The following is a 27,776-nucleotide window of genomic DNA, read 5'->3' as shown; positions in this document are numbered from 1 at the left end:
TTGACAGGTCACAAATGGTTGTTGATTCTAACTCCCTGTTGACCAACCGTTAGTGCGGCTGTTTGGTCTATTGCAGGGTAGATGAATGACAGTCGTAAATCAGAGAAGCTGCTATTTCATTTAGCAATGTCTCTTGTCCCTTCTGCACCTGTGTAAGTGACTGGAAAGGTTAGAGAGGCAGGATATGGATTCTTATGAGAAAAATGTGAGCTTTTCTCTATATCCTTTAATCTTCATTCTGTCTAAGCAGTGTTCAGATGCAGTTTCTTTGAATATCTTGTGTTCCAAATATTTGAGGAGATCAGGAGGAAGAGAGACTTCTTTCTGTCTTTGCTTGTGCCTATCCACTAATGCTCCGTGCATAATCCACTTTCTCTAGGTGCCTCTGGCTTTGTTGCATCTAAAGACAAAAGGTGTGGTTAAAAGCTGTTAGCAAGGATACACAAGGCAATATCTGCGTGAAAGGAAGTGGAAGGTTGACTTGTACCAGCCATTGTGTAGTTTCGTGTCAGCGAGCCTGTACATCTGATATCACCACTAAACTCAATCCTGTTTCCGTGTGTGCGTCTGTGCACCTGCTGGTGCTTGTGTCTGTGGGCTTTCTAGAGCAGGGCCATGCTGTGTCTGTACCACATCTACACAGGAAGACATTTGTCAAAACTTTATAGCACATAAGCCGGGAACAAACTCTGACTRGGGGAAATGCTTGAATCCAAATCTGCTGGCCCACTGCCTTAAAATAAACAGACTCCTAGAAGCCATTTTTCTTGACTTCATCTCTCTTCCTCGTTACTTTAATCCCTGCAGTGTTGCCACATCCATTGCGTTTAGCAGATGCAGACTGCTCGGCTTCTTCCCTACCTTCAGAGAGTGTAGAGGAGAGAGGGTACAGGACGCAGCAGGGCTTTGAGAGATGCAGTCCTTTCTGCTTTGGTTGGTGTTGCTGAAAAATGGGGCCTCTGTCCCCAAAAAGCCTTGGGTTCCCTCTGCCTGGACAGTGCTGCTCTCCTCTGCCTCTCCAYGTCCCCCAGGACCCGCCCTCCTACCTGCTTGCCAGGTGAGCCAGCCTCTCCGCATTGATTTGTTGTTTCTCTGCAGAGAAAGGAAAAGCCATTTCCAGTTTGGTTGGCAAGCTGGAAAACTAAAGCAAAAACCCTGGGTTAAAGATGCTTTGACCCCCCTGGGAAGGGAGAGGAGGAGCAGAGGGAGAGCCTGAATGCTCCGCAGCAGATGATGGCCTGGTGGCTTGAGAGCTCTGTGAACAGTTGTGCGAAGCCCCACATGTGTCTCCCTTGTGCTTCTGCGTACAGGAAGCCTTACTCTGAAGGGCCGGTGTGTCCTGTAGTTGAGGGGGCTGGCTGTCTTTGCTAGGCGCCTTGTTGTTGAGCTCCTTAGAGAAGGACAAATACTGTCACTATTTTTGGGGGAAACTGAGTCAGGACAAGTGACTTATCTGTCATTCAGCTCTTCTAACCAACTGTCCTGTCYGGCTGTGAAAGGTCTTCCTGTCACAAGATGCCAGATCCCACTGGGCTGGGCAGACTGTGGTCTGCTCACATTGGATGTGATGGTCCTGTAAATGTAGTTGTTAGACCAGGATCTCCCAGTTCGGAGGTGCTTTGCCTGAATGCTTCCACATCAGGACAGAGTTACAGGGCACCAGATTCAAGCCAGTCCTCCTGCGTAGTCTGTCAGATAAATTGTCCTGCAAAAGATTAGCAGCTTAAATGAAGTGTTTGGTCTTGCTGCTGGGACTGTTATTTAGAGCYGCACTGACACCTGCAAAACTGATGGGAACATCTCATTGCCTAATCCCATGTACTAAAGCTGTCTCTGCTTGCCAGTGCAGCCCAGACCCCACCACAGAGAAGAGCAGTCCTGGGCAGCATAGTACTTCTGCTGAGGGGTTCGAGTCCTGTTTGGCAAGTTCCTACCCTGCTCAGTGCTCTGCTGATACCCGTAGCATGGAAGAGCTGATTTGTGATGTGCCAGCAGACCAGCAAGGGAAGGTGACAAGTGTTGACACCAAGGCAGGGCTTTAGGCAAAATTCAGGTGTATATCCAGGTCCTGGAGTTTCCTTCTGAGCTATTTTGGGGCAGGAGAGGCACAGCCCTCGGGAAGAGCGAGCCGTGTCCTTTGTCAGGCCAGCGTAGCAGCCTGTGTTTGCTCAGCACCTTGCATGAGGGGCCCAGACGCAGGTGTGGCCACGGTGCTAATAACACCCCAGCGTGCTGTGTTGTGCTGTGTTATCGGGAGGCAGGGAGGGCCCTGAAACCAAACCCGCATGTGTACCTGCAGCTCAGTTCCACCTCTGCTTGCTAACTACTTAAGCAGTCTTTTGGTGAAGTGCCGGCTCTGCAGGCAGTAGAGGGATCGCCGTCGCTTCTCTGCGCAGAGCAGGTGAGTGCTGGCTTTTGGGCTCCTGTGAGCCTCACAGATCTTCCTTTTCTGTCCCTCTTCCCCTGTCTTTACAGACCAACGCTGTCACTCTGATGCTTTTGCAAGTCTGCACTGGCATGTCTTTACAGCTAAGCCACGCTGTCTRTATTTTGCAGTTAAAATAAAGAGATGTTTAATGGGTTTTAACGGGACAACRTGCAGTAGGCAGTGAGCACTGCATCTCTGTTCTGGGTCTAGCTCAGGGAGAAGGTGGCTCAGTCACTCTTGGCTCGGGAGCCTGCTGCCTCTGGATAACAGCACCAAGGTTTGTACTGCCGGAGCTGGAGGGCTGCAGTTTAAATTCCTGTCCTAAGGCTGTCAGCCAGCTGGGCACTCCTCATAAATGAACAAGGCTGAGACATCCTGTGTCTGTCCCACATCCAAGAAAGGTGGTTGCTGCCCCCAATCACTTCCATGCGGTTAGATTGCATCTAAAGTAATGCTAAGCATATCGGGGGCCTCTGAGTATTCCTTTGAAGTGATGTCTAGTGATTAAAGGAAAACTGCTGCTATTCTCCCTCTGCATTAACTTCCGATTTGACCTTGGGCAAATCGTTTGAATGCTCACTGTTGTTAAAAGAAGATACCCTTTGTGACAGTCAAAGTCTAAGGGAGCATGGAGGGGGAAGGTTGGTAACTCTGGTAAGAAAGTAATCAGTATTTATTGTGCGTAATTAATTGGCAGCCCATCAGCTCCTCAGCTCAGGAGCGGTATCTTTCTCCTCCACAGCAGTAAGAGGTAGAAAATGATGCTTGTGTCTTTGTAAAAACYTCATCACCCCACTTGCAGTTTCACCCAGGTATCTCTTTGTAGGTCTTTTGGCTGATGCTGAGAAGGGAAGAAGAGGATTTGGAAACCTTCCCAACTGCACCTGTCTGCTTCTAACACTTGTGCTGCTGCTGAAGTTAGAGAACACTAATTTGTACAGAGTTTGGTGACAGTATGGTGTTCTAGTTCTGCCCTGTGTGGTTGTGGTAGGGCTGTGGTCCAACATACTCCTGATTCAGTGGTTCTTCAGCCTTTGTCAGGGGTTCCGTAAACCTGGCTCGACCCTCTGCCAAGCATCCGCTCTGGATCCAGGAGAATCTGACCTGCTCCACCAGGCATGACCTCAAGCACTGAGTGCCTCTGTGCTGAGGAGGAAGGGCAAGTGTTTGCCTGGGGACGCTCCCTGTGGAAGTCTTTCCCTTTCCCCTGTAATTGAGACAAAGAATTTAGAGGGGGGCAGGGCTGCAAAACTGGATTTTCACCTAGTTTCTCCTGCTGGGATCACTCTCCCCAGATAAGTAAGGAGAACTCCRTATTAGTTAGCTCCTCTAGTAGGGAAGGGGTATGTGGGCAGGTAGGTGCTGCAGTCAGGGAGGAAGCAAGCCGAGATAAACTCCACTTGCATATCTTGTGTTCTGCTCAGCCTCCTTCATCCAGAAGGGCCTAAAGCACTTGGGGACTGGGCTGCAGACAGAGATGAGGCATCTTCACAAGATGCTTTTAGCAAAACAGCTGTTTGGTTGACTAGAGTAGACGCAGTTCACCTTGCAGGGTTTCTTTCATTTGCAGACTCTAATAACAGCAGGCTCATAACAGGTTGCTAAGAGGCATTTGCTTACTCTACCTTAGTTGCTTAGACCCTGTCCTGATCTGGTGGCCTCTCCCCTCTGAAGAAGGCTGGAGAGGGAGCATGTTACAGGGCAAATAAATGACTCAGACTAATGAGTAAGGTAATTGCCGTTCACTGTTAGACAAGGCTAAACTGGGTCAGGTTTGTTTGCGAAACTGCACGGAGGCACCATCTGTTCTCTGCGYCCCATCTCAAGGGCTGGAGACAGGGTTTGGGTGAAACTGCTTCCCTGGGAGCTGCAGAGCAGAGGGGATGATGGCCAGGTCATTAAGCAGCAATGTGGGTCTCYGGAGACTGCTCTGCATGACCACAGGCAAGTGGCTGCAGCCTCGATTCTCTGGGGGGACTCTTAATTGATTTCACTGGGAGATGGGACCTGAAGCCCTTTCTGAAGATCAGACCTTTGTCTCTCAGCTACAATGGCCCGTCTATGAGATGGGGCCGGATGGGATGCTGAGAGATCATTACACCTCCCTTTGCCCCAAGGTAAGATTGGATTTTCCCAAACCATTTCTGACAGGTGTCTGTCTCACCTGTCACAAGCTCTTGGAGAGAAACCGAGCACGAATGTAGCCAGTGTCTTTTAATCCTAGACCTCTCTCAGGTGCCCTCTTTTCAGCCTCTCACGTCTGCCCAGAGCTGGTAAGCCCGTTGGGACAGGGCCTGTCTCTCTCAGCTGTGATGTGCCTGTGCGGTATCTGTGCAGTGCTGGTTTTAGTCCTTTTCTGCACTCTGGAACATGTTGTTTCTAACAAGCTCTCTCTTTTCTCAGAGCACAGCATGTGAACGGAAGGGGGGGCCTCGAACAGGAGCCCTGGCTGCCCACACCTGGACTCAGCACTGCTAGGGCCACATCTTGCAGTAAGAGGAGGAAGAAAAGATGGTTCATTCGCAGTCACTAAAAATGGGAGGCAGCATCCGTCCAGCAGACCAAGAAGAGAAGCTCCAGACCTTGTTGTCTGCCTGTGGGACATCCCTGGGAGTGCCACAGCTGGAGTGACACGACCCTCTGTCAGTACAGGGTGTGAGGGCAGCATGGCGCAGAAAGCATGGATCAGCATGCTCTTCCACAACCGCAAGGCCCAGCTCCTGCTGGTCAACTCCCTGACGTTCGGCCTGGAGGTCTGTCTGGCTGCAGGGATAACCTACGTGCCTCCACTACTGCTGGAAGTGGGTGTGGAGGAGAAGTTCATGACCATGGTTCTGGGTAGGTAGTTTATCTCCTTTTTGAGGTGCTCATTTTCTGCGCGAGTGTGAAGGATAGGGGGCAAGTAAGGGCATGGAGGCTTGTCTCTGTAGGGTGGTGTGCAGGGATACTGTTATATCAAGGGCAACCTTGCATTTGGAGGAGGCAGCTGTGTGAGTTCCTGAAATGTCCCAGGCTTTTGTTACCGTGCCCACAGACCGGGATGCCAGTGTCCTGTCAGATCTACCCCCTTAACGCCACTGCTGTCTCTTTTCCAGGGATAGGCCCTGTCCTCGGTCTCATTTTTGTCCCAATGATTGGATCTGCCAGTGACCACTGGCATAGCAGCTATGGCCGAAGGCGGCCTTTCATCTGGATGCTGTGCCTGGGAGTCCTGCTGAGCCTCTTCATTATCCCGCATGCCAGCAGCCTGGCCAGCCTCTTTGCCCTCAGCGCTCGCCCACTGGAGATTACCTTCCTCATCCTGGGCATTGGCTTACTGGATTTCTGCGGCCAGGTCTGCTTCACTCCACTGGAAGCCCTGCTCTCAGACCTCTTCCAGGAGCCAGACAACTGCCGCCAGGCTTTCTCCATGTACGCCTTCATGATCAGCTTGGGGGGCTGCATTGGCTACCTGCTTCCAGCAATTGACTGGGATGGCAGCTTCCTGGCCCCATACTTGGGTGGTCAGAAGATGTGCCTCTTCAGCCTGCTGGCCATCATCTTCCTCGGCTGCATGCTGGCCACTCTCTTTGTGACAGAGGAGGCCGCTACTCAAGCAGATATTCTGGCCAGCCCAGCACTGAAGGATGCTCCCCCTAAGCCCTCGTCTCCTGCCTGCTGCTCTTGCCAGGTGTCCAGGAGCCTGCTGCAAGCCAGGCATGTGATGCAGGCCCTGAGAAACCTCTGCACGTTGGTGCCGCGGCTGCACAGCCTCTAYTGCCGCATACCCAGAGTCATCCGGCGCCTGTTTGTGGCTGAGCTCTGCAGCTGGATGGCACTCATGACTTTCATGCTTTTCTACACAGACTTTGTTGGGGAAGGGCTTTACCATGGCGTTCCCAGAGCCAAGCCAGGCACGGATGCTAGACGCCACTACGATGAAGGTAAGAAGTGAACCAGCTGCTCTGAGGCTGCAGGGCTTCCCTATAACAGGAGCATTTAGTGGGAGCTAGGAATGGGCTGAACTCTGCTAGTAATGCAAAATCACATGTTACAGGAAACTACACTTTCTGCAGAGGGTTCAGGAAAAAGCATTCCCTTGTAGCCCACAGAGCACTGCACGGTGGACTGAATGGGGGAACACTTCTTTCTCCTCTGAGCTACCAGGCACAAAGCAGCAAAGCCCTGTCCCAGGGCTGAACTGTTACGTGGCAGAAGCAGGTGGCATGCTGACCAGGACATATTCAGATCTGTCTGTCAGCTGTTGATGCCTCTGCTGAGTTCTTTCACTGCTGTTTCCTGCTTTTTAAATGWGGGGTAATGGTGTTCTCCATCTCTTGCAGACTAAGGGCTGGAAAGACAGGGAGTGCTCAGGAGCAATGAGGTGGGCTTTGCTGCATCTCTCTTACATGCTACTGAGATGTTTCCATCTCACATCTCTACCTAGGAAGTCCTCAGGCAGCTTCCCCTCTTCTCCTCCCCCCCTCCAGTGCTTTCTGATAGGGCTCGTCAYTGGAGCAGTACATCCACTGCCACATCCGCATCGTGGGATACTGCTAGCTGCAGTGCATTACCTGCTTGCTGTTGTTGCCTGCTGGCCCATTTTGGCTGCTGTGTTGTGCCAGAGTGCTGATTCCAATGCCCAGCCCTTCATTTCCTCTTGCAGATCTACTTCTTATTCTCRGAGGCACTTCCCTGGCCCTCTTCCTCTAGCTGTATATCTTACCCTCTGAGTTTTCCACTCACTGCCTCCGTGAGCTCTGCAGTACACTGCCTCTTTGTGCTGAGTGTCTAACTTAGAGGGAGCTTAATTATTATTTAACACTTGCAGTGTAGAGCTTCCAGCAGGTCAGKGCTTCATTGTGCTAGCTGTCATAGAAACCTGCATTGAGTAATGATCCATGCTCCAAACAGTTAATGGTTTTAATTCCCTGAAATCTAATAAATCTTTGTAAAGGGTAAGGTCCGGATTGCTACCGGATACTGTAGCCACTTAGTGGATGTTTTGTATTTTCCTATTGGTTTAAGCATAATTCTTTGTTCCTTTTGTTCTGTTGCTGGTTTTGGCATCTGATGGCACATCCTGGTTCATGAGCAGGTAACAGATCTTGAGTCTTAAGAGTGGGAAGGTGAGCACAGGAACTTTCAAAGACAAGAATGGCATGTGGATTCCTAACTCTCATTGCCCCTCCGGTTAGCCTGGAGTATCCAGGAGCACATGTAGGAAATACTCCCTGCCAGTGGAGGGTAGGGGATGTATCCCTGTGTTGCACCAGCCAGGCTACATGAGCTGATGCTGCTCTGCTGTGTGGTACTGTGCCATGCTGTCCTGGCTGTCTGGCACTGTGCCACATTCAGCATGGACTTTCCTGGATTGGACCCTGGAGGGGAGGGAATGATGCCCAAGGATGTCTGGCTGACTGAACTGAGGGCTGTTCCTGTCACCACCTCTGCTTTATCTGCAGGTGTCCGCATGGGTAGTTTGGGGCTCTTCCTGCAATGTGTCATGTCCATCTTCTTCTCGACAATCATGGACTGGATGGTGAAGCAGTTTGGGACGCGAACAGTCTACCTGGCCAGTGTGGTGTTCTTCCCCATGGCTGCCTTCGTCATGTGCCTTTCCCAYAGCATCATTGTTGTTACCATCTCAGCTGCTCTGACGGGCTTCACCTTCTCTGCACTCCAGATTCTGCCGTATACACTGGCATCACTGTATCACCATGAAAAGCAGGTAGGAATCTGGTGCGGCACATAGCTGTGGTGACAGCTTGGCCAGCCTCTTTCGCCACTTGTAGCCGGTACAGTCAGCACAGCCCATGGAAGTGTTCATGCATGCCTGTGTTCAGGGGTTTTCCACATATGCCTCTTGATTCCAGGCTGTGTCTTCTCTGAAAATTCATCTGAACTCCATTAATATGAAATGGAGGAGAAAACACAGTTGCACTCCAAGCGTGGTATTATATAGCTTTGAATAGTGAGGAGTGGGCAAGATGGAAGAAATCAGCTGAGGTTGGTGTGTCAGGAAGGACGTCCTATGTCCTCCCTGTTCTGCAGGCTTTTTAGGCTACCTAGTGCAGGTTAGTTAGCGACTCCCATGTGTTTTTTGCAACCAAGTTGCTTCTGCAGTGTGACTAACCTCAGGTATTTTTTAAAAAAAATTATGAATACTCGGCCTTTAGAGTTCCTGCTTTCACATTTTTCTTCCTATTCCCCTAGCTCTAAGGAAAATAAATATTGTGAAACTTTTGACATCAACACAAAAGCTAGCAATCCTGTCTCACAGATGTTATCTTTGTGGAGAAGTCCTAGGAGGTTCCTGAGTTGCACACTGGATTAATAGGAGTTTCTCTTGTGCTGCAAATGCAAAATTAATTTGTGGTTTGAGAGCAGCTCTTTCATCCCAATGGCAGGCGGTTCAACGTGCAGTGAAATAAGTAGGAGTTTTTACCACAGGCATCCAGATGTTCACGTTGAACAAATACTTGTGACCAACCCATCCCAATTTATACCAGGCATCCTGTCAAAATAGGGGTGTGAGAGAGTGTTCTACTTTACAAAAACTAAAGTTTGGCTGGGATCTCCTGTGGATGTAATATGAACAGAATGAAAACCAAAACCCACAGGCTGGGAATGTGAAGGCCACATGCCCAAGTGTTTGCCAAGGGTTTGGTGGGGAACACTCTTAATACAATGAGGCAGGGGTATAGCAGGGTTTGGTTTTGTTGTCCTAGCTTTAAAGTTCCTCCTTCCTTTACCAACTACTTTCCAGCAGGTTGCAGTGAGACCCCACACAAGAAGCAGTCCCTAAAATGCCTTTTGTAGAAAACTCTCCATCTTCTCCATTTCTGTTCTCTTTTCTCTTACTGTGGAATTCTGTCACAGTTTTTGTTTGCTTCCCCTTGTTCCTGCTTCTTCTCTTCCTCTTTCTCTCTTTTTTTACTTTTTTTTTTATTTTAAATACTCCTCCTGAAGTGAGTCAGCAGAAGGGGCATCCAGAGTGGCTGTTGTTTCCACCCTGTGCGGGATCGTTGGCGAAAGCCTGCAAGGCCACCTCAGCTGGAGCTCCTTGCTTTGCATAGGCTGTGTAAGTTGGTCAATTCTCCTGCATGCCCTCTCATCTTCGCACGGCCACTAAACCTTGTCTAGAACAGGAAGAAGATTTGCATGTTCTAACAGACTTGAAAGCTTGATATAGGATAAATGCATGGTGAGCCTTCACATCTTTTGCATGAAGTTAGGGAAAAGTAGCTAGCTCATTCCCACCAGTCCCCATCAACTCTAGAGGGAGATGAAGCTGCTGATTTAGGTACCATTGTGTTCTGGGGTTATATCACTTTACAAGTGGTGACTTTAAAGCATAAGCTCCCACTAAGTTTGGTCCTACTGAGTATGTGTATAACTGGATTTTGCATTCTCTATGGTAGCTACTCATACATTCCTGCCAGAACTCATACCTCTGAAGTCCTATTTTAAATCAGGCTAGAAACAAAACAAAACAAAAAACAAACAAACAAAAAAGCCCACCAACAACAAAAATGTAGCATGGGCCTTCAGAGCAGCTGAGCAGGCTTCTGGAAACACCCAGCATCAAATATGAAGGGGCTGGAAATGTGATGCACATCCTGGTGTGGTTCACACAACACCCTTTCTGTGCAGTATTTTGAGTTGCTTTGAAGTCTGATGGCGATAGGAGACACATGGGAGGTTTTTAAGCTCCACATAAAGTATGTGACAGTCCTGGATTCATGCAATTGGGCTTACATTCATAAGCCAAGACAGACTCATGGGGTTGAAGGGTACAGTGAGCAGCTGAGCAGAGCCCACGTAAAGCTTTCGGGAGAGGATTTAGATTTAGCAAAGTTTGTGTCATCTGTTTTCTCTCCTCTGCTTGAATCTGAAACTGTTTGTGTTATAGAACTGCAGCCATGGCCCGGGGCAGCACGAACAGAGCCTGGCTGGTGCTGACGTACACTAGGGCAGGGCTGGGTGTAGCTGGGCAGGTGCCAAGACTGCTGAAAGCTTTGGGATGGCCTGGAACGGAGCGAGGGTGCCCATACTCCTGCCATAGCTGTTCCCTCACTGTGATCTCTGTCCCTGTCCCTCCTGCCAAAGGGAAAGTAATTSACACAAGGTGTTCTGAGCCTGTAGCTGGAAGCAGTTGCTCTGCTCTTGGCGGATGCTCTTTTCCCCCTTACTATTTTCCTGGTTCATTCTATCTCACCATGTGGAAAATGAATTAACATGTCATTTGTTATCTGTACTACCCCATACAGATGAGAGATTGTATTTAAATGCAAATGCCCTGGAGTTTTAAAGTTGGGGCTCTGTAGTGTTTTTGCTGTCTGCACATGACTGTCCATTATTTACTGGTGTTATCATAGAGAGCATTTTGGTCCAAATTCTCTGTGTGAATATTGCTGGAGTGAGCCATGCCCCAGAAATCTCAACCTGAGCAGAGCGGGGGGAGGGGGGGAGTTTCCCCACTTTTCTAGTCTGAGTAAGGAGGCTCAGCTCAGGCAGATGAAGCAACTCACTCAAGGTCCCACTTGGACTCTTGCAGAGCTGTTTCCTGAGTCCCAGTATTGAGCCATCTCGGTTGGTATCGCTTTTTAAGTATTCCAGATAGGCAAGAGCTGGCTCCGAACAGTTCATCTGCTCTTAGGGTTGTTTTGCAGGAGCATTCTGAGTTCCCAGTCAACCACCTTGTTAAGCCTGCTGTTTGCCCTGGAATGGACTGTTCAGCCCTTGATATATTCAAGGTGGGCTCTGACCCTTCACTACTGTTTTGAAAGTGCATATCAGCCGATTTCAGGGTGAGGGGAACTGGAGCTAGTGCCCTGTAGTTCATCCCCACAGAAGGGTATGATTTAGCTGGTGGAAAGTGAGATTCAGTTCTCCTCTCCCCACTGTGAGGTAGGAATCAGGCCATTGAACGCCCTGGTGACAGGGAAAGGACCAGGTTCCTAAAGTTCAGCTCATGTGCTTCGCACAACTGATTGATTCTCCTGGCACCTAGTGAGGATATGGCAGCCCAGAGCTCCGAGCAAAACATCCCAAAGTGCAGAGCCTGGRCTGGCTTTGGGCTCCAGTGCTCTGCTGAACCACAGAACTTGAACACAACAAAGGCACTGATTGGACAAATTCCTCTAGYGAGTCAGGGTTGCTTTGAATCCCACACCAGTCAGGAAAAGGCAGACTGGCTCCTGGAAGCCATCTCACGTGGATCAGGCTCATTGCAGGCACTTCCTGCATCTAACAGCCCTTTCCCAACACGTGAAAGCCTAGAGTGTTTTTACTCTTTTGTACACAGCATCCCACCTCCTCTCACCTTGCTTGCTGGGCTCCACCCTTCCTCCTCATTTCTCACCTCCCTCCTTCTTTCCCCTAGGTATTTTTGCATAAGTATAAAAGCAAAGAAGAGGAAGACACATCTCAGTTGGACAAGAAATTGGTCTTCCCTAAAGGCCTTCTCTCCAGCCAGAAGCTACCTTACCAGAATGGACACACTGGAGGCCTCTTCTCCTCTTCCTCATCCTCCTCACCTTCTCCAACTGCCAGCTCAGCTCTGTGCGTCAGCTCCTCCTGCGAAGTCTCGCTCATGATGATGGTGGGAGATCCGGACTCGGCCCCTGGCCGAGGGATCTGCCTGGACCTGGCCATTTTGGACAGTGCTTTTCTCCTCTCTCAGGTTGTCCCGTCCCTTGTCATGGGGTCCATCGTCCAGTTTACCCAGTCAGTGACTGCCTACATGGTATCAGCTGCTGGCTTTGGCCTCGTAGCCATTTACTTTGCAACCAAAGTTGTCTTTGATAAGAGTGACATGGCCAAGTACTCAGTGTGATGTGGAAGGTGCAGAGGCAACACCCGGGTGACTGCATGGCCAAACAAGAAGCGTGCACATGTTCACATAGCCACTTGTGGGAAGTCTCGTGTTGCATGTGCTCTCCCCATGCTGTTGCTGGGAGCCCTAGGGGTGCTGTTTGTGGGCTGGGGGCAGGCGAGATGCAGTAGAGCTTTTCTCAGGTGTAAATATGAGGCGTCAGGGCATTGTGCTTTGGGCTTTTCACGTGGTGCCTTTATCAAAGGAAAGCACTACACAGGCAGCACCAAAGGGGATTGTAGAGGTGAGAGAAAGGAAATGTACCTTTCCTTTAAAAACGGGTCACATTTCTGTGTAAATCTACCTAAACTAAGCAGGAGAAACAGTGGTTTAGGAAAGGGAAAAAGCGACCATTGACTATCCTGCTTTCCGGTTGTAGCTGGATCCTCTTCCCCTGCTTGTTCTAGTTTTACTCAGCTTGAGTAATACTTCAAATAGGACATTGGGAGGAGATTTGCCTGGAAAAAGGATGAGTGGCTAAGATTTAACCAGTGAGCAAAGGGGGGGGGGGATATGTGTACACACGTGCTTTAGTCCTTCCCAATCTTTGTTCTGGCTGACAGAAACCAATTTTAGAGAAAAGTTACTAAGTCTTGTTTTGGAAAAACAAGTAACACTTCATTAAGACCAGTTCCAAAAGGTGACTTATCTTTTACCTTTGTACCAAGATTCATCAGATGAAAAAGAAAAAGACTTTTTAACTCTCTCTCTCTTTTTTTTTTTTCCTCTCTTAACCAACTATTTTAGCTTTCCCCACATGGTTCTGATTAACTCTGATCTTGCCTTCCTCACAGCTCAGAACTGTAGTCTTCTCTTTTCCAGTGCCTTGTAACAGATCTAGGCTTCTACGCCTGGATCATATGCCTGAATCTTAAAAAGATGTAGCAATGTTGCAAGGAAAAGTTGTTCTCTGAGGGTTTTCAGTCCTCTAACAGGAAGGTCTGGCCTAGAAGGCTCTCCCAAGAACTCTAGACCAAACATACCAGGCCTGAGGAAGGTGGAGGAATTTGTCCCTGATGACCACTGAACTCAGCAGTAGTCAGTGCTACGGTAGCTACTTCTCGTCAGTCGCTGGCTGTGTCTGCATTCCCTGGAAAATGTGGCCCCAAAGCAACCTTCTAGTCCAGACTCCTTCCAAACAGAAAGGCCTGAGGCTGTGTCTGTGGTTGGAGGTTGGAGGGTACTTTGCASAGCCCACTGCACCTCAGTATCCAGYGTGTTGGCTGAATTAACTTGTCAGYACACCCAAGCAGCCTGATGGARACAGTGTCCTAAATAGGAGGCAGGCAGGATGAAACGTGCCTATAGCCAATATRGCAGCTGCTTCCAGAACAGTGTGAGCCTAATTCCTAGTGTTTTGGACAAGARAAATATATTCTTGGGGCCAGTTGTGCCTGTGGTTTGCTGGTCCCCATTATGCATTTACTATATTACACTCTCTTAAATTTCCAGACAAGAGTCAAGATGCTCATTGAGGTACAGCATAAACACAGTTACCTGATACAGTAAAGCAAAGTGTTTCTTGCTCCCATAGTGGTGGGAGAAAAATGCTCCTGGATTGTTTAGATGGTTTAGCTCACGGACATGAGTCATCTTCCAGTGGTAGAAGGCTGGCTGCAGCTGTATGTGCTTCTGGCGGATCCCATGCCTGAGCTGAGTGGAGCAGCTGGAATAATTCTGCTGATGGCAGATTTCTGTCACTTGAAGATTACCCATACACCAAGTGAGAGTCAAGATCCTGGCCCACASAGTTCCTTAGAATTTGAAGTGATCCAAACACTGCCAACGATGTGTAGCAAAAGGCATGAATTGGGCCCTTGGAGGCTGGGTTGTAAGTCTGCAAGAGAAGCTTCCCAGAAGGACAATAGTCCTTAGCTTTGGCCGGTCTAAACAAAGTGACTAATATGCTCTTAATTTGCTGTGGAGGTGTGTGGGCAGTGAGATCCACTGGTGAGGCTCTGCTGAAGGGCAAAATGTTGCTATTTTTGCAAGGTCATGTCAGACTGTTTCTTGGCATGGAAGCAAGGTTACTCCCCTGCTGTCTGCAGATAGATCCTGAGAGGGCTTCTCCTAAGTTTTTTAAACTTCTCTTTCCCGTAAAGGGTGACTATTTTTTGTTTTTTTTTTCCTCTCAAATTATATGCCTACCAACCTTCCTTTCCCACAGCAAGGTTTGTGTGCTGCAATGCAGCTGTTTTGGGAATGGATGTGGCAGCTGCTTAAGTATCTGTGGAAATGGTTTTTATTTTGCCTGTCCTACTGTGGTCTTATCCACTTGAAGCTCTATGAAAAGTTTTTTTTTTAGGCAAAATGTTATTGCCAAGCATGGGGTTTTTCTTGAATGAATGTGCCCACTGATCTGTGTAACCTCTGACCAAGATTTTCTAACAGGTCCCTATCTGAGTGTTAAAGGTGTGTGGTTTTCTTTTATTTTGTTTTTTGTTTTTTTTTCCCACCCTCTTTCCCCTGTATAAAATGTGAGGAGCCATCACACTCAGAGGCTGCTAAGTTGCTCAGTGCTTTTGATAATTGAAACATTTGTTTAAGTGCCTAAAGAGTACTTCCACACCAACCTTCAGGTGTAAGGGTTTGATGATAAAATCCCTGAATGGTTCATTACAAACATCCAAGCGATCCTTGTGAAAGCAGAGGGCTGGAGGATGAGACAGCCTTGTTTTATAGTGTCCTTTGGTTTGGAACGTGAGAGAACAAGATGCTACACAGTTCTTGATCCATAGCCTGTATCTCTTCAAGAGGACAAAGCTGAAGTGTGCCAGGTTCCCTTGTGGACTTGCCCTCCATGCACTCAGATGGCTTTGGTGCAGCTGTAGCTTAGCCATAGTTGGTGGGCAAGAGTAGGTTTGGGCTTACAATATGTGCAGGAAGACTTTGTGCATTGGCTGGGCTGCAGGACTTGRCATCACTGGTTTTGAACCTGTCCTTAACTGGCAGATCAAGCATCAGCATCAGCTTCTTTTTTCTCCTGTCTCCTTCTCTGCACTGTGTCTGGGACTCAGCAGCCAGCTGTCATCACAAGTCTGGCCTCTGCGTCCAGAACGCTGTCTCTGATGTCGCTGATCATAGGAGAGGACAGACAAGATTTATTCAGTTTTCTCATAATCCCAATATGCTTCAGGGGAGGTACCTGCATTTACTTCATTTATATTTGGAGAAGACTACTGAGGGGCTGAACTTCTGATTCCTCCACCAGCTGCCCTTGCTCTTTGCTGCTGCATCCTAGACAGGCGCCAGTCATCTCACTTTGACCTGACTGATAACAGAGCTTGTTCTCTTGAGCTCTYTGCTCCAGCTGGAGAGACATGATCCAGTCTGAACCGGAGGCTCCTTATCCATGGGTCCTTTGGCTGTGGTGCTCTCCTTTTAGCCAGTTCAGCAAGTACAAGAGGAGCTACTTGATTATTCACCAACAGACTGTTTGATTTCTATGTGCCCCTCCTGCCCTGGCACCATACTTCCTCRCCCTCCAGCTGGAGTGAAACCCAGCAAATTTGGTAATTGCTCCTTTCCTACTTACCCTCTTATTACGTCAGGAGAAGTCTGCTGGGCCGTCTGCCAGCTACTAACACAGTGGGCAGATGGGTACAGGAAGGAGTGTGTGCCAGGAGCCAACCCTGTCTTTACCAACCTTGTCCCCTGTGGGAGTTCAGGCCCAGACTCGGGTGGTTTGCCCTAAGAAAGTGGCTGTTTGTGGCAGGAGAGGAAGAGTGTAGACAGCTGCCATGTGTGGTCAGATGCTGCATGGGTGAGGGGCAGTAGGCAGGCTGGAGAGCAGCCTCGCTGCCTAAGAGATCAGCTGGGGAGGAAGGACAAGGTAGCAGTCTCTGAGAGAAGGATGGGGAGAGATCAGGTAGAGGAAGAGGCGGTTTGGGGGAAGTCTGAGGTTTGGYGCAATGGGAGGGACTGGACGTGACACTGGCTGGGACTTGGCTAGCTCTGCCCTGAACATGGGCCTTTGGCACTCCGCTGCCCTGGGAGTGGGTTGGAGCTGGCCTCTGTTTGCTGTCTTGGCAGCTAGTATTTTGGATTCAGGCCTGCAGAGCTGGTCTTGCCTCATCCTCATGAAAGCACTCTCAGCACTTCACGCTTGCAGCCTCACGCCGCTGTGACCCCAGCCGTGTTGTGAGCTGGCTGCGGAGGCCTAGCTCAGGTCTGGCTGAGCTGGGGCCATCAGCAGCTACTTCCCCAGGCCATTAGGGATGTTGCCATTGCTGTCCTTGCCATGGTCAAGGCTGTCGTCCGGATATTCCCTTTTCTCCAGCTCGATGCCTYGGGCTCTCTGGTTACCAACAGCCCTTCTTCCTAGGTCAGGCTTGTGGGAGAGGCATTTTCCAGAGTGCATGATGAGAAACTGCTTTCTCTGAGGTTGTCCTTTCTGGCTAACCTCGTGTGATTCTGTTAAGAGCAGCTTCTCTGCATCTGCATCACATAGACCAGCAAGGGACACAAGCATGTTCTGGTAAAGGTAAGCACATCTATTACATGCTGATAAAACCTGTGTGAATGTAGAGATCTCTCTAGGACTAGATTACACTGTACACTTCACAGGTGTTGGTACAAGCTCCTCAGAGGGTGTTGCTGTGAGCTTTTCTGTTTTCAGGTAGTAGCTGCACTGCTCCTTGCTCCTCCCAGGTGAMCCACACTGTGCCTCTCCCTTCCTTGTTGCGAGATGGGGATTTGGAGAGTGGTGGGGAGAAGCCAGCTCGCGGTTTCTAATGCGAGACTTCCGTGGTGAATCTCTAGGTTCAGGAAGGAGGTTTCAATACTGTTTTTTTTTCTCTCGAGATCATATACCGTCTGCAAGATGCTCGTGTTTTATTTATTCAGTAGAGTCAATATTTTGTATACCGTGTAAGAGGAGGGCTGTTGTAAATGTTTGKGAGGAGGAGGAAATAAAGAGGCCGCGGAGCCGGCGGGCGCGTGGCTCTGACCGAGGGCAGGGCGGAGGCCGCCAGGCGGCGCCCCGAGCGCGGCGCGCCGCGGCCGCGGCCGCTCCGGCGGTGGAAGCTGCTCCCGGCCGCGGGCCGCGCCTCTGCCCGGCGGCGCCGCAGGACGCGCCGCGCTGCACGGCAGCAGCATCTCCGAGCGCACAGCCTACCTGCTGCTTGCAGCCCCGAGGAGAGACCGGCTCTGTTTCTTACCTCTTTCTCTGCTGACTGGGGGGAGACAACGAAGCGCAGAGCCAGCTGCTGTTGCCTGTGACTTGCTTCGATCCGCTTCCAGCATGAGCATCGCGCCTATTGCGCTGGGTGCTGTACAGACACGGGGGAGGAATTGCTGCCTCTTGATACCCCCAGTAATTCTGTGCTACGGTGCAAGTCAAAGCCTTGAACCTTGCAGTGCCACAGTATGTTAGTATMTGCGGATTTTGAAGAGTTGGATCTTTCCCAGTCCCTGCAAGGAATTTCTGTATTATCAGCACCTGCTTCAGAGACGGTGATGTTGCAACACGGGGGTAAGTGACACCCAGTGGCACACTAGCATATCACTGGAATAGCTAGCTATGAGCTACTCTTTCCAAATGACCATGCACTTTTACTCTCTCTCTCTCTCTCTCTGTGTGTGTGTGTGTGTGTGAAAAGTTCAAATTCTCATGCTGCTTAGAAAGTACAGAAATTTTATACTAACTTACTTGGCTTTGTGGCACTTGGCTGTAGAAGGCAAGGCTAATCTCTTGAGCAGATTACAACCAGAAACACCATTTTCCTGTAAGGTTAGACCTTAAACCTTCAAAAACCTTAAAATTGTTCTACTTGGACACGTCTAACCTCAAATGTTACCATCAATGCCTACAAATCCTTTGAGAGCGCAAAGGACAACATGATTCCTCTCTCTGATCAGTGTTTTTATCCCATGCATGGACCAGCATGTGGCCATTCTTGTTACTGCTGTGCTTTTTTGAGTTTTAGGGTGTGTGGCTCTTGCGATGCAGTAAGGTAAAGTAGCTGTTTCAGGATGACCCTGGGTGCCTGCAAAGTATTGCTACTGCCAGAAGCCTGTGTCCAGTGGCCTGCAAGTCTGTTCCCCTGAATGGCTGAGCTAGGCTCAGGCTGTGTTATCTRTTAAAGGCAGCCCCAAGACTATCCTCAGCCTCAAGTACTCTGCTCCGTGAAGCTGCAGGCTGTCTGCAAATCCACAACGAGGAGAGAAGATCTTAAGCACCTCTTTAACAGTGCACCATTTGAACAGTATGGCCTTGCCAAAATACTCCTGCTGAAGTGAAAACCTGTTTCCTAATGCTAGCAGCAGCCATTACTGTTCCTACCTGCTAGGACATGATTTTTCTTCKCAACAGTTGGAGAAGTCTGGACTGTTCCCAGCATAAATTAATAGGCAATGGCAGAGGTCCAAGGCATCTCCTCGGGACCAGGCTGAGCACTCGGACAAAGCGGGAGACGGGTCAGTGCGAGCCCATCACAGGTAGAGTCCGGGAGCGCTCCTTCCGCCGCCCGGAGAGCGGCGGGCGCTGCGGGCCGCAGGAGGTCCGCTCCAGCCTCCGGGGTGACCCTCGCGGGGGCCGGGCCGTGCAGGGCCAGGCCGGGCCCGGGCTGCCAATGGGGCCGGCGGCCGCTCCAGCCTCCGGGGTGACCCTCGCGGGGGCCGGGCCGTGCAGGGCCAGGCCGGGCCCGGGCTGCCAATGGGGCCGGCGGCCGGAGCCGAGCCCTCGACGGGGCGGGCCGGGAGCCGCCCCCGGGCAGGAGCAGCGGTGCCAGCAGGGACGGGAGCGGTAAGGGGGTGCGGGGGGCACAGGGGCTCCCCGGGGGCTGCCACAGGGGAGACAGTGGCCAGGGGCAGCCAGGAGTGGGGGTTTTTTAACTTTTTTTTCCCCTAGGACAAAGTGAGCTCGCTGAGCCTGGGCTGTGCGCCAGCCTTGGGCTCCTCGGCACCGGGGGCTTCCAGCCTGGTCCGTGGCTCTCTGCAGCTGCAGCCCACCTGCGGTTTTYTGGGGCAGCTGTGTCACACTAGCCTCAGCTTGTCCGTGGCTGGGTCACAGCATGGGGCATCCCTTTATCACCTCTGTTAATGAGTGTGCTACAGGCAGCATTGATTGTGAACATCTTAAATACTTACTTAGCATGTTAGTTCTTGTCATCCCTGAAAGTTTTTTCTGAGTCAAGGTTTTGCACTGGCGGCAGGAATGTCATCACTCGTGGCTCTGAAGAAGTTACAGATCCTTTTTGTGTCCGTGTTGTTTAGTGACTGGAGAGGAAAAGTGTAACCCTCAGTTCAGTTCCCAGCTCCTGCCTGTTGGCTGACCTTGGGCAAATCATTTTTTCTCCATGCGCTTAATCTGCACATCTGTTGATTTCGTAGCGTAACTGAGTGCTCTTAGAGATTTGAAAAACAGTAAGAATAGAAATGCTAAGTGTTGCTTGAAAATCAGGTTGATCTTGCCTTACCGTATACTTTAGTGAAGGCTGAAGTTTGGTTTCTGTTTTCTTGCAGTAGATTGTCTTAACCCATTGGGATAACAGTACTGATGACATGAGTAGTGCAAAAGTGCCTTGGACTGATGAGACACTGACAAGTCTAACAGGTGTCTGCAAAGTCCGTTAGTAATGGAGCACSCCACAGGGTTACACGTTTCCCACTGCCCAGTGAGGCAGGATGTTACTCTTGCCCATCCTTGGACAGGGAGCTGAGGACTCCAGTAATTGCCTCCAGGTTGTACAGGAAATCTGCATCAGAGCAAGAAGGCCTGCTCAGGTCTTCAGTCCAAATCTAGTGGCTTAATCATTGGACCATCCTTCCTGCCCTCTGCTTTTTTTTTCTTTTTTTTTTTAATATTGTTAGCCCAACAGAACTGCTCATTCTGTATTTGCAAGGTATGTACTCAATGAAGCTTCTGTGCTAGGGAGTTGATAGTCTCATTCACTTGTCGTGGGGGCATACTGAAGGAATGGAGACTTCCTGAGCTGCTTTGCAAGGAGAGCAAATTGGAAAATCAGCTTTGAAGACTTTCTGGAAGAAGAAAACAGTAGTATACGGTCGTCAGAGGGGGAGACGCTTTTCTGAGTCTGTGAAGCATATGGAAGGAGGTGATGAGAGAGGGTCAGAGAAGCAGAGACCAGAAAGAGATCATAAAATTGGAACAGGTTAGAGGAAAGGGTGGGACACAGTATTGCCTTGAAAGTGATGGTTCAGAGTATGAGTCTGTGTTGGGATGAAAACCTGAAAGTGGAGGGTGGCCCAAACATCATTCTCGCCTCATGTATGAATAGTGTTGGCCTCTGCTTAGCATGAAATGCTGATGTAGAGTTGTGCTGGAGACAGATTGTGGGCAGCATTGCAAATGGCACTGAGTAATGCGGCATCTTGCTCTTAGCAGATTTTGAACTATGTGAAGATTGTTTCTTCTTAAAGAGCAGAGCCTTTATATTAAATCCAGAATGCTTCTCAGAAATTTCCTTTCTCAGCTCCCAGGACCCTGAGGAAACAGTGATCATAAGGACTGGCTTGACKGGTTTACAGCTATGCAGAAATCTTACGGGTTCATTTCCCCTGGAGAAGGTTCATAAGTGACTCTGGCACACAATTTCTTTCTTTTGGAAACTCACCGTCTGCACTGAAAGTCTAGAAATATGAGTAGAAAAATTGTGCCTTCATTGGGTGGTTTTGGTGTTGCAGAAGCAGCGCACAGTCCCAAGCTGCCCTCCTGCAGGGGTAGTGCCCTGCTGTGCAGAGCTCGGTGGACACTTTGACACTACATTAACCATATGAGCAGCAGCAGAGCCTGTGGGTTTTGATGTACTGAATTGTGGGAGACCAGTCTCCTTCAACAGATTGCATGGGTCTAACCTGGAGGTATCGTGGTCTTTTTTWAAATCTGTTTAGAAAGGTGATGTTTGTGTCTCAAAGGGCCCTGTTAGCCCAGACAGTCTCTCTGCACCGCTTTCTAAAGGTGCGACTGCAGCTTGGGTGGATTTTGGCTGGCTTTAAACTTACCCGTTCAGGTATCAGTCGCTGGGGTAACCACAGCAGCATGGCTGCTGGTGAATACTTCCAGTTGGTGCTCGCACAGAGCCCCAGGCATTCTGGCAGCCTGGTTGTCGTGTTATCAGCTCCCAAACTAGTTAGTTGTAATCCAGATTGGATAGGTCTGCATTAGGTTGTGGTTATACCAATGTTTATAGTGTGGAGAAACCACAACCCTCTCTTGGACCATGATTAGCTCCTCATTGTAAGCCACAAGACATCCTCTCTGCCATCTAGCAGTGCATACCTGCCCTCTGGCAGGTGTAACAGGGAGTTAGGTGGAAGAATGTGAAATGTTTTGTAGGGTATTATTGCCAGAGGAATTTGCTTCTGGGAGGAATCTAGCACTTTGCAGCCTCTTGGATTTTCTTGCAAGAAAATGGTCAGTAGATTTTTTTTTGAACAATGGAATCTTTAAAAATGAGCAAAAACCATTGACTACTTTTGATGTTCTCTTTCTAGTGTACAATCCATCTTATTCAAARTTTGAGGTTTTATGATTTGTTTTTAATTTGGAAATAACCTTGGTGGTGTTCACTTGCAGATGGGCAAAGACTTTCACAGCCTCAGGAGTCCCAGTTGAGCTCTCACGAAGGCTTCTGATCCAGCTGAGCCAAGAGCTTAGTGTGGACACAGCAAGTGAGTCAACAAATGATCTCTGTGAGTTGCAAAGAGCTGCTAACCTCTTCAGATTCCTTGACCGGCTCAGCCAGCTCCCCACAGCTAGAGAGCTTTGCCAGTGCTCTACAGAGCAACATGCCACCATCCCTTCTGCCAAGGCCTGGCAGTGAGAGGGCCTCTAGCCACCCAGAAGGCTCTGGCCATCTCCTTCCAGGCAGCATCAGCCACTCTGAAGGCACCTCCCTCCACCTGTCCCAGGCAAAGGGGGAGGATGCAAAACCCCAAGTCACTGTCTGTGAGTCTCAGCTCAAGCTGCCTGACTTCTGCAGCAATCTTTCCCAGGACTTTATTCCCACCCTGGAGGAGATTGAGGAGTTCCTGAGGGAGAAGGCTGAGTTTCTCAAAGATGAAGCAAAAGAGCATCTCCTGCCTGGAGGGAAGCTTGAGATCAAATCCAAGATCAGCTTAGGCACTTCTGGGGAGCAGCCTGTGTCCAGGATAGTTAAAGAAGGAGACATGTTGAATGCTGCCCTGTCTGGAGGGACAACTGATGGTAGTAGCCAGGCAGTAGCTGCTGGAAGCATTCCTGTTATCTTCCAAATCCAGCCTCTCCAGGTGGACAGTGGGAGCTCATTAGTACAAAGTGCTACAGGTAGTGTCAGAGTGGCCCAGTTGGTTATCAGCTTGCAGGGCCAAAGTCTGGCCCTCCTTCCTCAGGTCCAGCCTCCYGTGCCCATCTTAGACCAAAAGTATGTCAAAATTGCTCCCCTGCCAGCTGCCCTGCAACCAAGGACTCCGGGAAACATGCAGGAAGTGGAGGTAACCCCCAAGTTTCAAAAAGCCTCCCCTTCCCTYGTCCGCGTCCACAAGTGCACGCACCCAGGCTGCGGCAAGATGTACACCAAGAGTTCCCACCTCAAGGCTCACTTCCGGCGGCACACTGGGGAGAAACCCTACACTTGTGCTTGGCCCGACTGTGGCTGGCGGTAAGTAGAAGCCACAGGCCTCCGTGCGAGCGGGTGGCCCTGCCAAAGGGGTCTCATTGCTTGTCAGGATTCAGGAGAGCTTTCATCTAGTGAAAATCCAGGCTAAAATTTTCTTTACCAAATGATTTAGAGATGAGAGCTATAAGGAGGACTGGAGGAGAAAAGTTTTTTGAGACAGCTTGGGTAGTTTTCACTTAATCTGAAGTKTTGAACAACTCCAGCTAGAGAAGCACATCTGACCCTCTACCAAACACTCAGAAGTCTCCCTTGAAAAATGAACTGGATGCCTAAATACCCTCTGGCAATCCAGTTCTTCCCAAGTAATTTAGGGCTTTGCACTCTTTCTTTGGCTATTTCAGGACAGTTTCTGTAGTTGGGCTACAAAAATGGCTTTTTCTGTTAATATTTGTCCTAGATAATAGRAATTTGCTGCTTCCTGAGGAGCCATTACATAGTTCTGTGTACATTTAGCATAACTTTACTTTCTCTTGCTGTTTGCTTGCCCTAGTTGCTCATATCCTTCAGATACCTATGGGCCTATAGCATTTATCCACGTTGCTCTACTTCTGTTTGCTCTGTACATGGTGATGGTCGTTCTTTTCTTTTGTCTCCAGTCCCTGAAGTAATTCTGCTTCTTAATCAGTCTTACTACGCTTCTCTGAATTTTTTGTGCTTTAGTGTTCTCTTCCTGGTACTGCGTACCTGTCCTGGGGGCAGCCTTTGGCAAGAGGGGTTAATAGTCCTCAGGTCTTGTGTAGCACCTTTCATCAGCAGATCTCAAAGCGTATCACRAAGAAAGCTGGTGCTGGCAGTGCTGAGCTCTCCTGGTCTCTTATGCAATGCTTTGGCATACGCTTGCTGCTGTGTTTACCCAGATGGTGCGTTATAGCTTCTGTCCTGGGGTAGTGAAACTTCAGAAGGTGTGAGACTAAATCTGAATTTTGGGACTGTCTCTTGCCAGGCTGCTGTTCCTTTGCCATCAGCAGTTGTGCCCCTATTTCACCTACCCCTGCAGCAGATGTCTATAAGCATCAGATCCTTTTCTGATACCAACCAGTGCTGCTGAACATATCCTCCTGCACCTGACTGAGAAGTCCGGGGATGGAAGAAAGGGAGCATGGCAACTGCACGAGCATCAGCCCTGCTCCCTACCTGGCCACTTGCCTTTTCCTCCATCTGATCCCAGCCCAGCAGTCAGCCTGAACAGCTTTTTTCTCTGGGAGGGCGGAGGGGGATGGTGCTTGCRGGTACCACAGCACCCTGTAAGAGGGACCGACCCAGCCTGCAGGCTGTTGGCTGAATTACTGTGCTCTGTCTCACATATTGCCCTGCCCTCCCCCTCCGTGGGAGCAGTTATACGGTTAGCGGCATACACAGCTGCAGATGARGTTCCCAAGACTGTGCTCCCTTCTCTAGATGGGGCTCCAACTGTAAATTTGTATGTCATTTCCCCTTGCTCTCTTTACTGTGAGGAGCAGAGACCTTGTAACCCTTTTCTTACAGCAAAGCTGGAGAGAAGTCAGTGTTTCTTATGGAAGATCCGAAGATGGCCTTGGGACACGTTTAGTTTTCACAAAGCCTTTTTTGAGTAGGCRCAGTGTTTACTCTATCAGGTGTGAACTTGAAATCCTATTGCTAGAAGACTGGGGTTATATCTGAAGTGCCTTGCATAGGCATGTTTCAGCCAGATCGAAAAACCTTTCCATCTGTGTTGGCTCCTTAGAGGCAGAACTGGGATAAATCCTACCCAGTCCTCCTCTCCAACATTCCCTGGATACTCAGACGTGCAAAGCACGCTAAAGTCGCAGCAGCTCCCAGGCCTTGTGATACTGGGACCATTGAGGCRGCACTCTTAAAAGCTCAGATCAACTTGCTCGCTTGCTGCAGGTCCGCCCAGGTGTGGATTTGTTTGTGCCAAGTAGAAGATAGTGTAGGAGATTTAAGTGGGGACATGCATGTGGTTAAAGGGATTTTCCAGGCTGTTCAGCTGATCTGCTCCAGGTGTGCGAATTACACAGACAAGCAGCATGAGCACTTCGGGTATCTGTGTGGCCCTTGTTACTGTATCCTCAGAACAGTAGTYAGCTTGCTTCTGCATGGAAACCTCTGCTCCTCTGCTGGAGGCTGGCTGCATTCGCTTTTCCTCCTTTGTGCTTGGTGTTTAAGTCAGCTCACAGACTGCCTCTCTCTCTTCAGCCAGCCCTGGCTGACAGTGAGAAATCTCTGCCACGCTGAGAAACAAAGGGATGCTCACAGTTTGCAAGCAGAACCAGTRCTCTCTCAGGAAAAACAAGCCTTCTCTCAGCAGTGATTCCCTTCCTGGCTGGATATGCAAAGTGACAGTAAAGCCTTTACGCCCTGTAGCTACTGCCAGTCTGGGCTGATGCCCCCAAAAGAGGTTTTTGGGGGAAGGAAGGAAGGAAGTAGGTGAACACTGTCCTTTAAGATCAGTGTAAAGACCTGAAGACCTCAGTGAGTGAATTCTTTTCCCCCATCTCTGAATTCCCCTTGGAGATGTGTATTTCTTTCCATTGCCTCGAGCAGGAGCCTGGCGTACCTGTGTGCCTTGCTCTTAGATTGGATAGAGCAGAAGAAAAGTAACTCATCCAGGGTCAAATCAAGAGTCTGTGGCAGAGATGCACCTCAGCCTCCCAGTTGCTAGGGTCCTTGTGTTTCCTGTGCTGTCTGTCAGCGAATGCTGGATCCACCATGCTTCCCTTCTCCTGCAGGTTTTCTCGATCAGACGAACTGTCCCGTCACAAGCGTTCCCACTCCGGTGTCAAGCCTTACCAGTGTGCCACCTGCGAGAAGAAGTTTGCCCGCAGTGACCACTTAGCAAAACACATGAAGATTCACCGTGGCCAGCAGCGCAGCCACTGGACAGTTTGGGGTGGCAGCAGGAGTTAAGCCTTGCTGCTCATCCTGCCTTGTGAGGCTGCATTCAGGAGGCCCAGGAGCCAGGCAAAGAAAATGCCAACACCACTGTTCTTATGAAGGGGGGAAATGACTTTCCTTTCCTTTAACAGATGTAGAAGACCCAGTGTTTTACCTCTGTTCAAGGATGGCTTCAGTTCAGGGCCTGTGGTACTGGTACTGTTGTGTGTCTTCTAAATATATGTGATGGAAATCCAAGTTAATCAGGGTGCGTTTGTGTGTGTATGTGTAGGGRAATTGCTGTTGGGGCAGAGGATGGCTTTACAAGGTCTCTTTGCACAGGATCTGCCTCCTGCAGTGTGACAGGTGAGAACTGGTTTACAGCTCTTCATCCCCACTGTGGGGCCTCCCCTGGCTGCCATAGCTGTGATTTGCACTACCATCCTTTAGCCCCTGGCCTGCAGCATTGCCAGGGCAGCTAGAAAGGATTCCTCCTGGCTGGATTTGCTCAGAAACCTGTGAGCCTGTCTGGCAGGTTGGCATGCCAAGGTGGGCAGAACTGCCCAGGTGCATGGACGGGTGTGTGTTTGGGTGTTRTGAAGATGTTGGGTGGATTGAAGGCAGACATTGGCAATGGCTTTCTCGGTGTGATCTRCATGCTGTGTTGTCCACAACTCTGCTTTTTTTGTATCGGTGTTTTTTCACCTGAYGAGCATGTGGTGCACCAGAGCCCTTGGGAAGTGTGACGTTGCAATAAACGTTACAGCCACAGTGTGAGGAGGGAAGTGTCTCTGCTCAACTTACTCAGTATGGTACATGCTGAARGTGGATCAAGAGAAATACAAGCAGAACCAGCAAAGTCCTTTTTCACATGCTAGTGTGGAGGAACATCGGTGTGGACAGACACTGATGTGTACAGACCCCCAGGAGAGCTGTACGCACCATTCAGAGGGAGCAGTGTGGCTTGCAGGTGGCTGATGTCCTCTCTGTGTTTGACTTCTGGTTAATCAAAGGCCAACTCCTTGCTACTGTTCCAAGTTCCAAAGCTTCTGCAAACATCTGGGAGGGAATTAGGTGCTTGTACAAACAAAGAATAAGCGTCAGGAGTTTGAGCTAGGTGGTTGTGCCCTTTGCGAAGCCAGGCACTGTGCCCTTTCTACATGACTTTGCCAGCATGCCTCAAGCTGGTGTGTAGTGCCTGTGGGCTCTTTTCAGCTCAGGTGGGCTTGTGGAGTTCTGCTGTTGCCTCACTGCTCTTCCAGGGTAGGTCTTCATGCACTTGTCTCAAGTAGCTCTTGAGCTATCTTTGGTGAGGAATGTTGGGGTATACCCAAAACAAGGACAGGAAAATGGGCTAAACTCTTTCCCTCTGTAGAGAGAATGTCTGTACAGCAGAAGAGGTTCTTCTCTGATCATTTGAGCCCTTTTTGAGTGATGACTTTAGAGAGAGAAAAAGCCATACTGGAAGGGATATCTATTGTGTCCTACTCTAAGGGTTGGTAGAAGCATTCCAGAATGGGATACCAAACAAGGATCCCAATTTCAGGGCATTTCTAAAAGACATGAAGGGGAGAAAGGGTTTCCCTTATATGCTGGTGCAAACCTGTGTTCCCTGTTCAGTATCTCYGAGAACTGCTGTCAAGCCTCCCTACAGAGAACAGCTTCAGTGGAAAGGAAGGAGGGAGTCCCACCCTGAGACTGCACCTAGCTTTGTACAAATTCAGCCACATGTTAGGGCTTTAGATTAAGTTACTTCCTCTGTGTCCCCTGTATGCTGTCTATAAGGTGGGACTGATAACACTTTTGTGTGAGAAACTTAAGTTTGTGAAGTGRTTTGAAAAATGCATCCCACAGATGTAGTGTCACTGAAGAAGTTTGCTGCTGGTGGCTACTCCTTTCTCAGCACAGTGTCTGGAGCTGTTGCAGCTTTCAGCAGCTAGCCCAGTGTGACTTCAGGGAAAGGAAGAAGGGACCTGAAAGTCCTGGATGTATTGGTAGCCTAGAATATTTTGGG

General features: G+C 49.5%; 2 protein-coding genes across 3 annotated transcripts; both read left to right on the top strand.

The window, feature by feature from the left end:
* Positions 1–2,373: 2,373 nt before the first annotated feature.
* SLC45A3 (solute carrier family 45 member 3) lies at positions 2,374–16,150 on the top strand. Its single transcript, XM_085300380.1, has 5 exons — positions 2,374–2,401; positions 4,832–5,266; positions 5,524–6,351; positions 7,873–8,138; positions 11,796–16,150. The coding sequence occupies exons 2-5, from the start codon at positions 5,095–5,097 to the stop codon at positions 12,246–12,248; spliced, it is 1,719 nt and encodes a 572-aa protein (XP_085156506.1). The 5' UTR covers positions 2,374–2,401; positions 4,832–5,094; the 3' UTR covers positions 12,249–16,150.
* Positions 16,151–17,887: 1,737 nt separating this feature from the next.
* Positions 17,888–26,025, top strand: LOC146598427 (Krueppel-like factor 15). 2 transcript variants are annotated; one of them, XM_085300377.1, is made up of 4 exons: positions 17,888–18,704; positions 19,138–19,332; positions 21,826–22,888; positions 25,618–26,025. In XM_085300377.1, the coding sequence occupies exons 3-4, from the start codon at positions 21,933–21,935 to the stop codon at positions 25,793–25,795; spliced, it is 1,134 nt and encodes a 377-aa protein (XP_085156503.1). In that variant the 5' UTR covers positions 17,888–18,704; positions 19,138–19,332; positions 21,826–21,932; the 3' UTR covers positions 25,796–26,025. The 2 variants fall into 2 exon arrangements, with proteins under 2 accessions (XP_085156503.1, XP_085156504.1); XM_085300378.1 differs by lacking the exon at positions 19,138–19,332 and having other exon boundaries at positions 17,888–18,725.
* Positions 26,026–27,776: the final 1,751 nt, after the last annotated feature.

The sequence above is a fragment of the Rhea americana genome, unplaced genomic scaffold (genome assembly GCF_003343005.1).
Source record: "Rhea americana isolate MKP2758 unplaced genomic scaffold, rheAme1 scaffold_163, whole genome shotgun sequence".
NCBI lineage: Eukaryota > Metazoa > Chordata > Aves > Rheiformes > Rheidae > Rhea > Rhea americana.
This window is presented reverse-complemented; position numbering and strand designations above follow the sequence as displayed.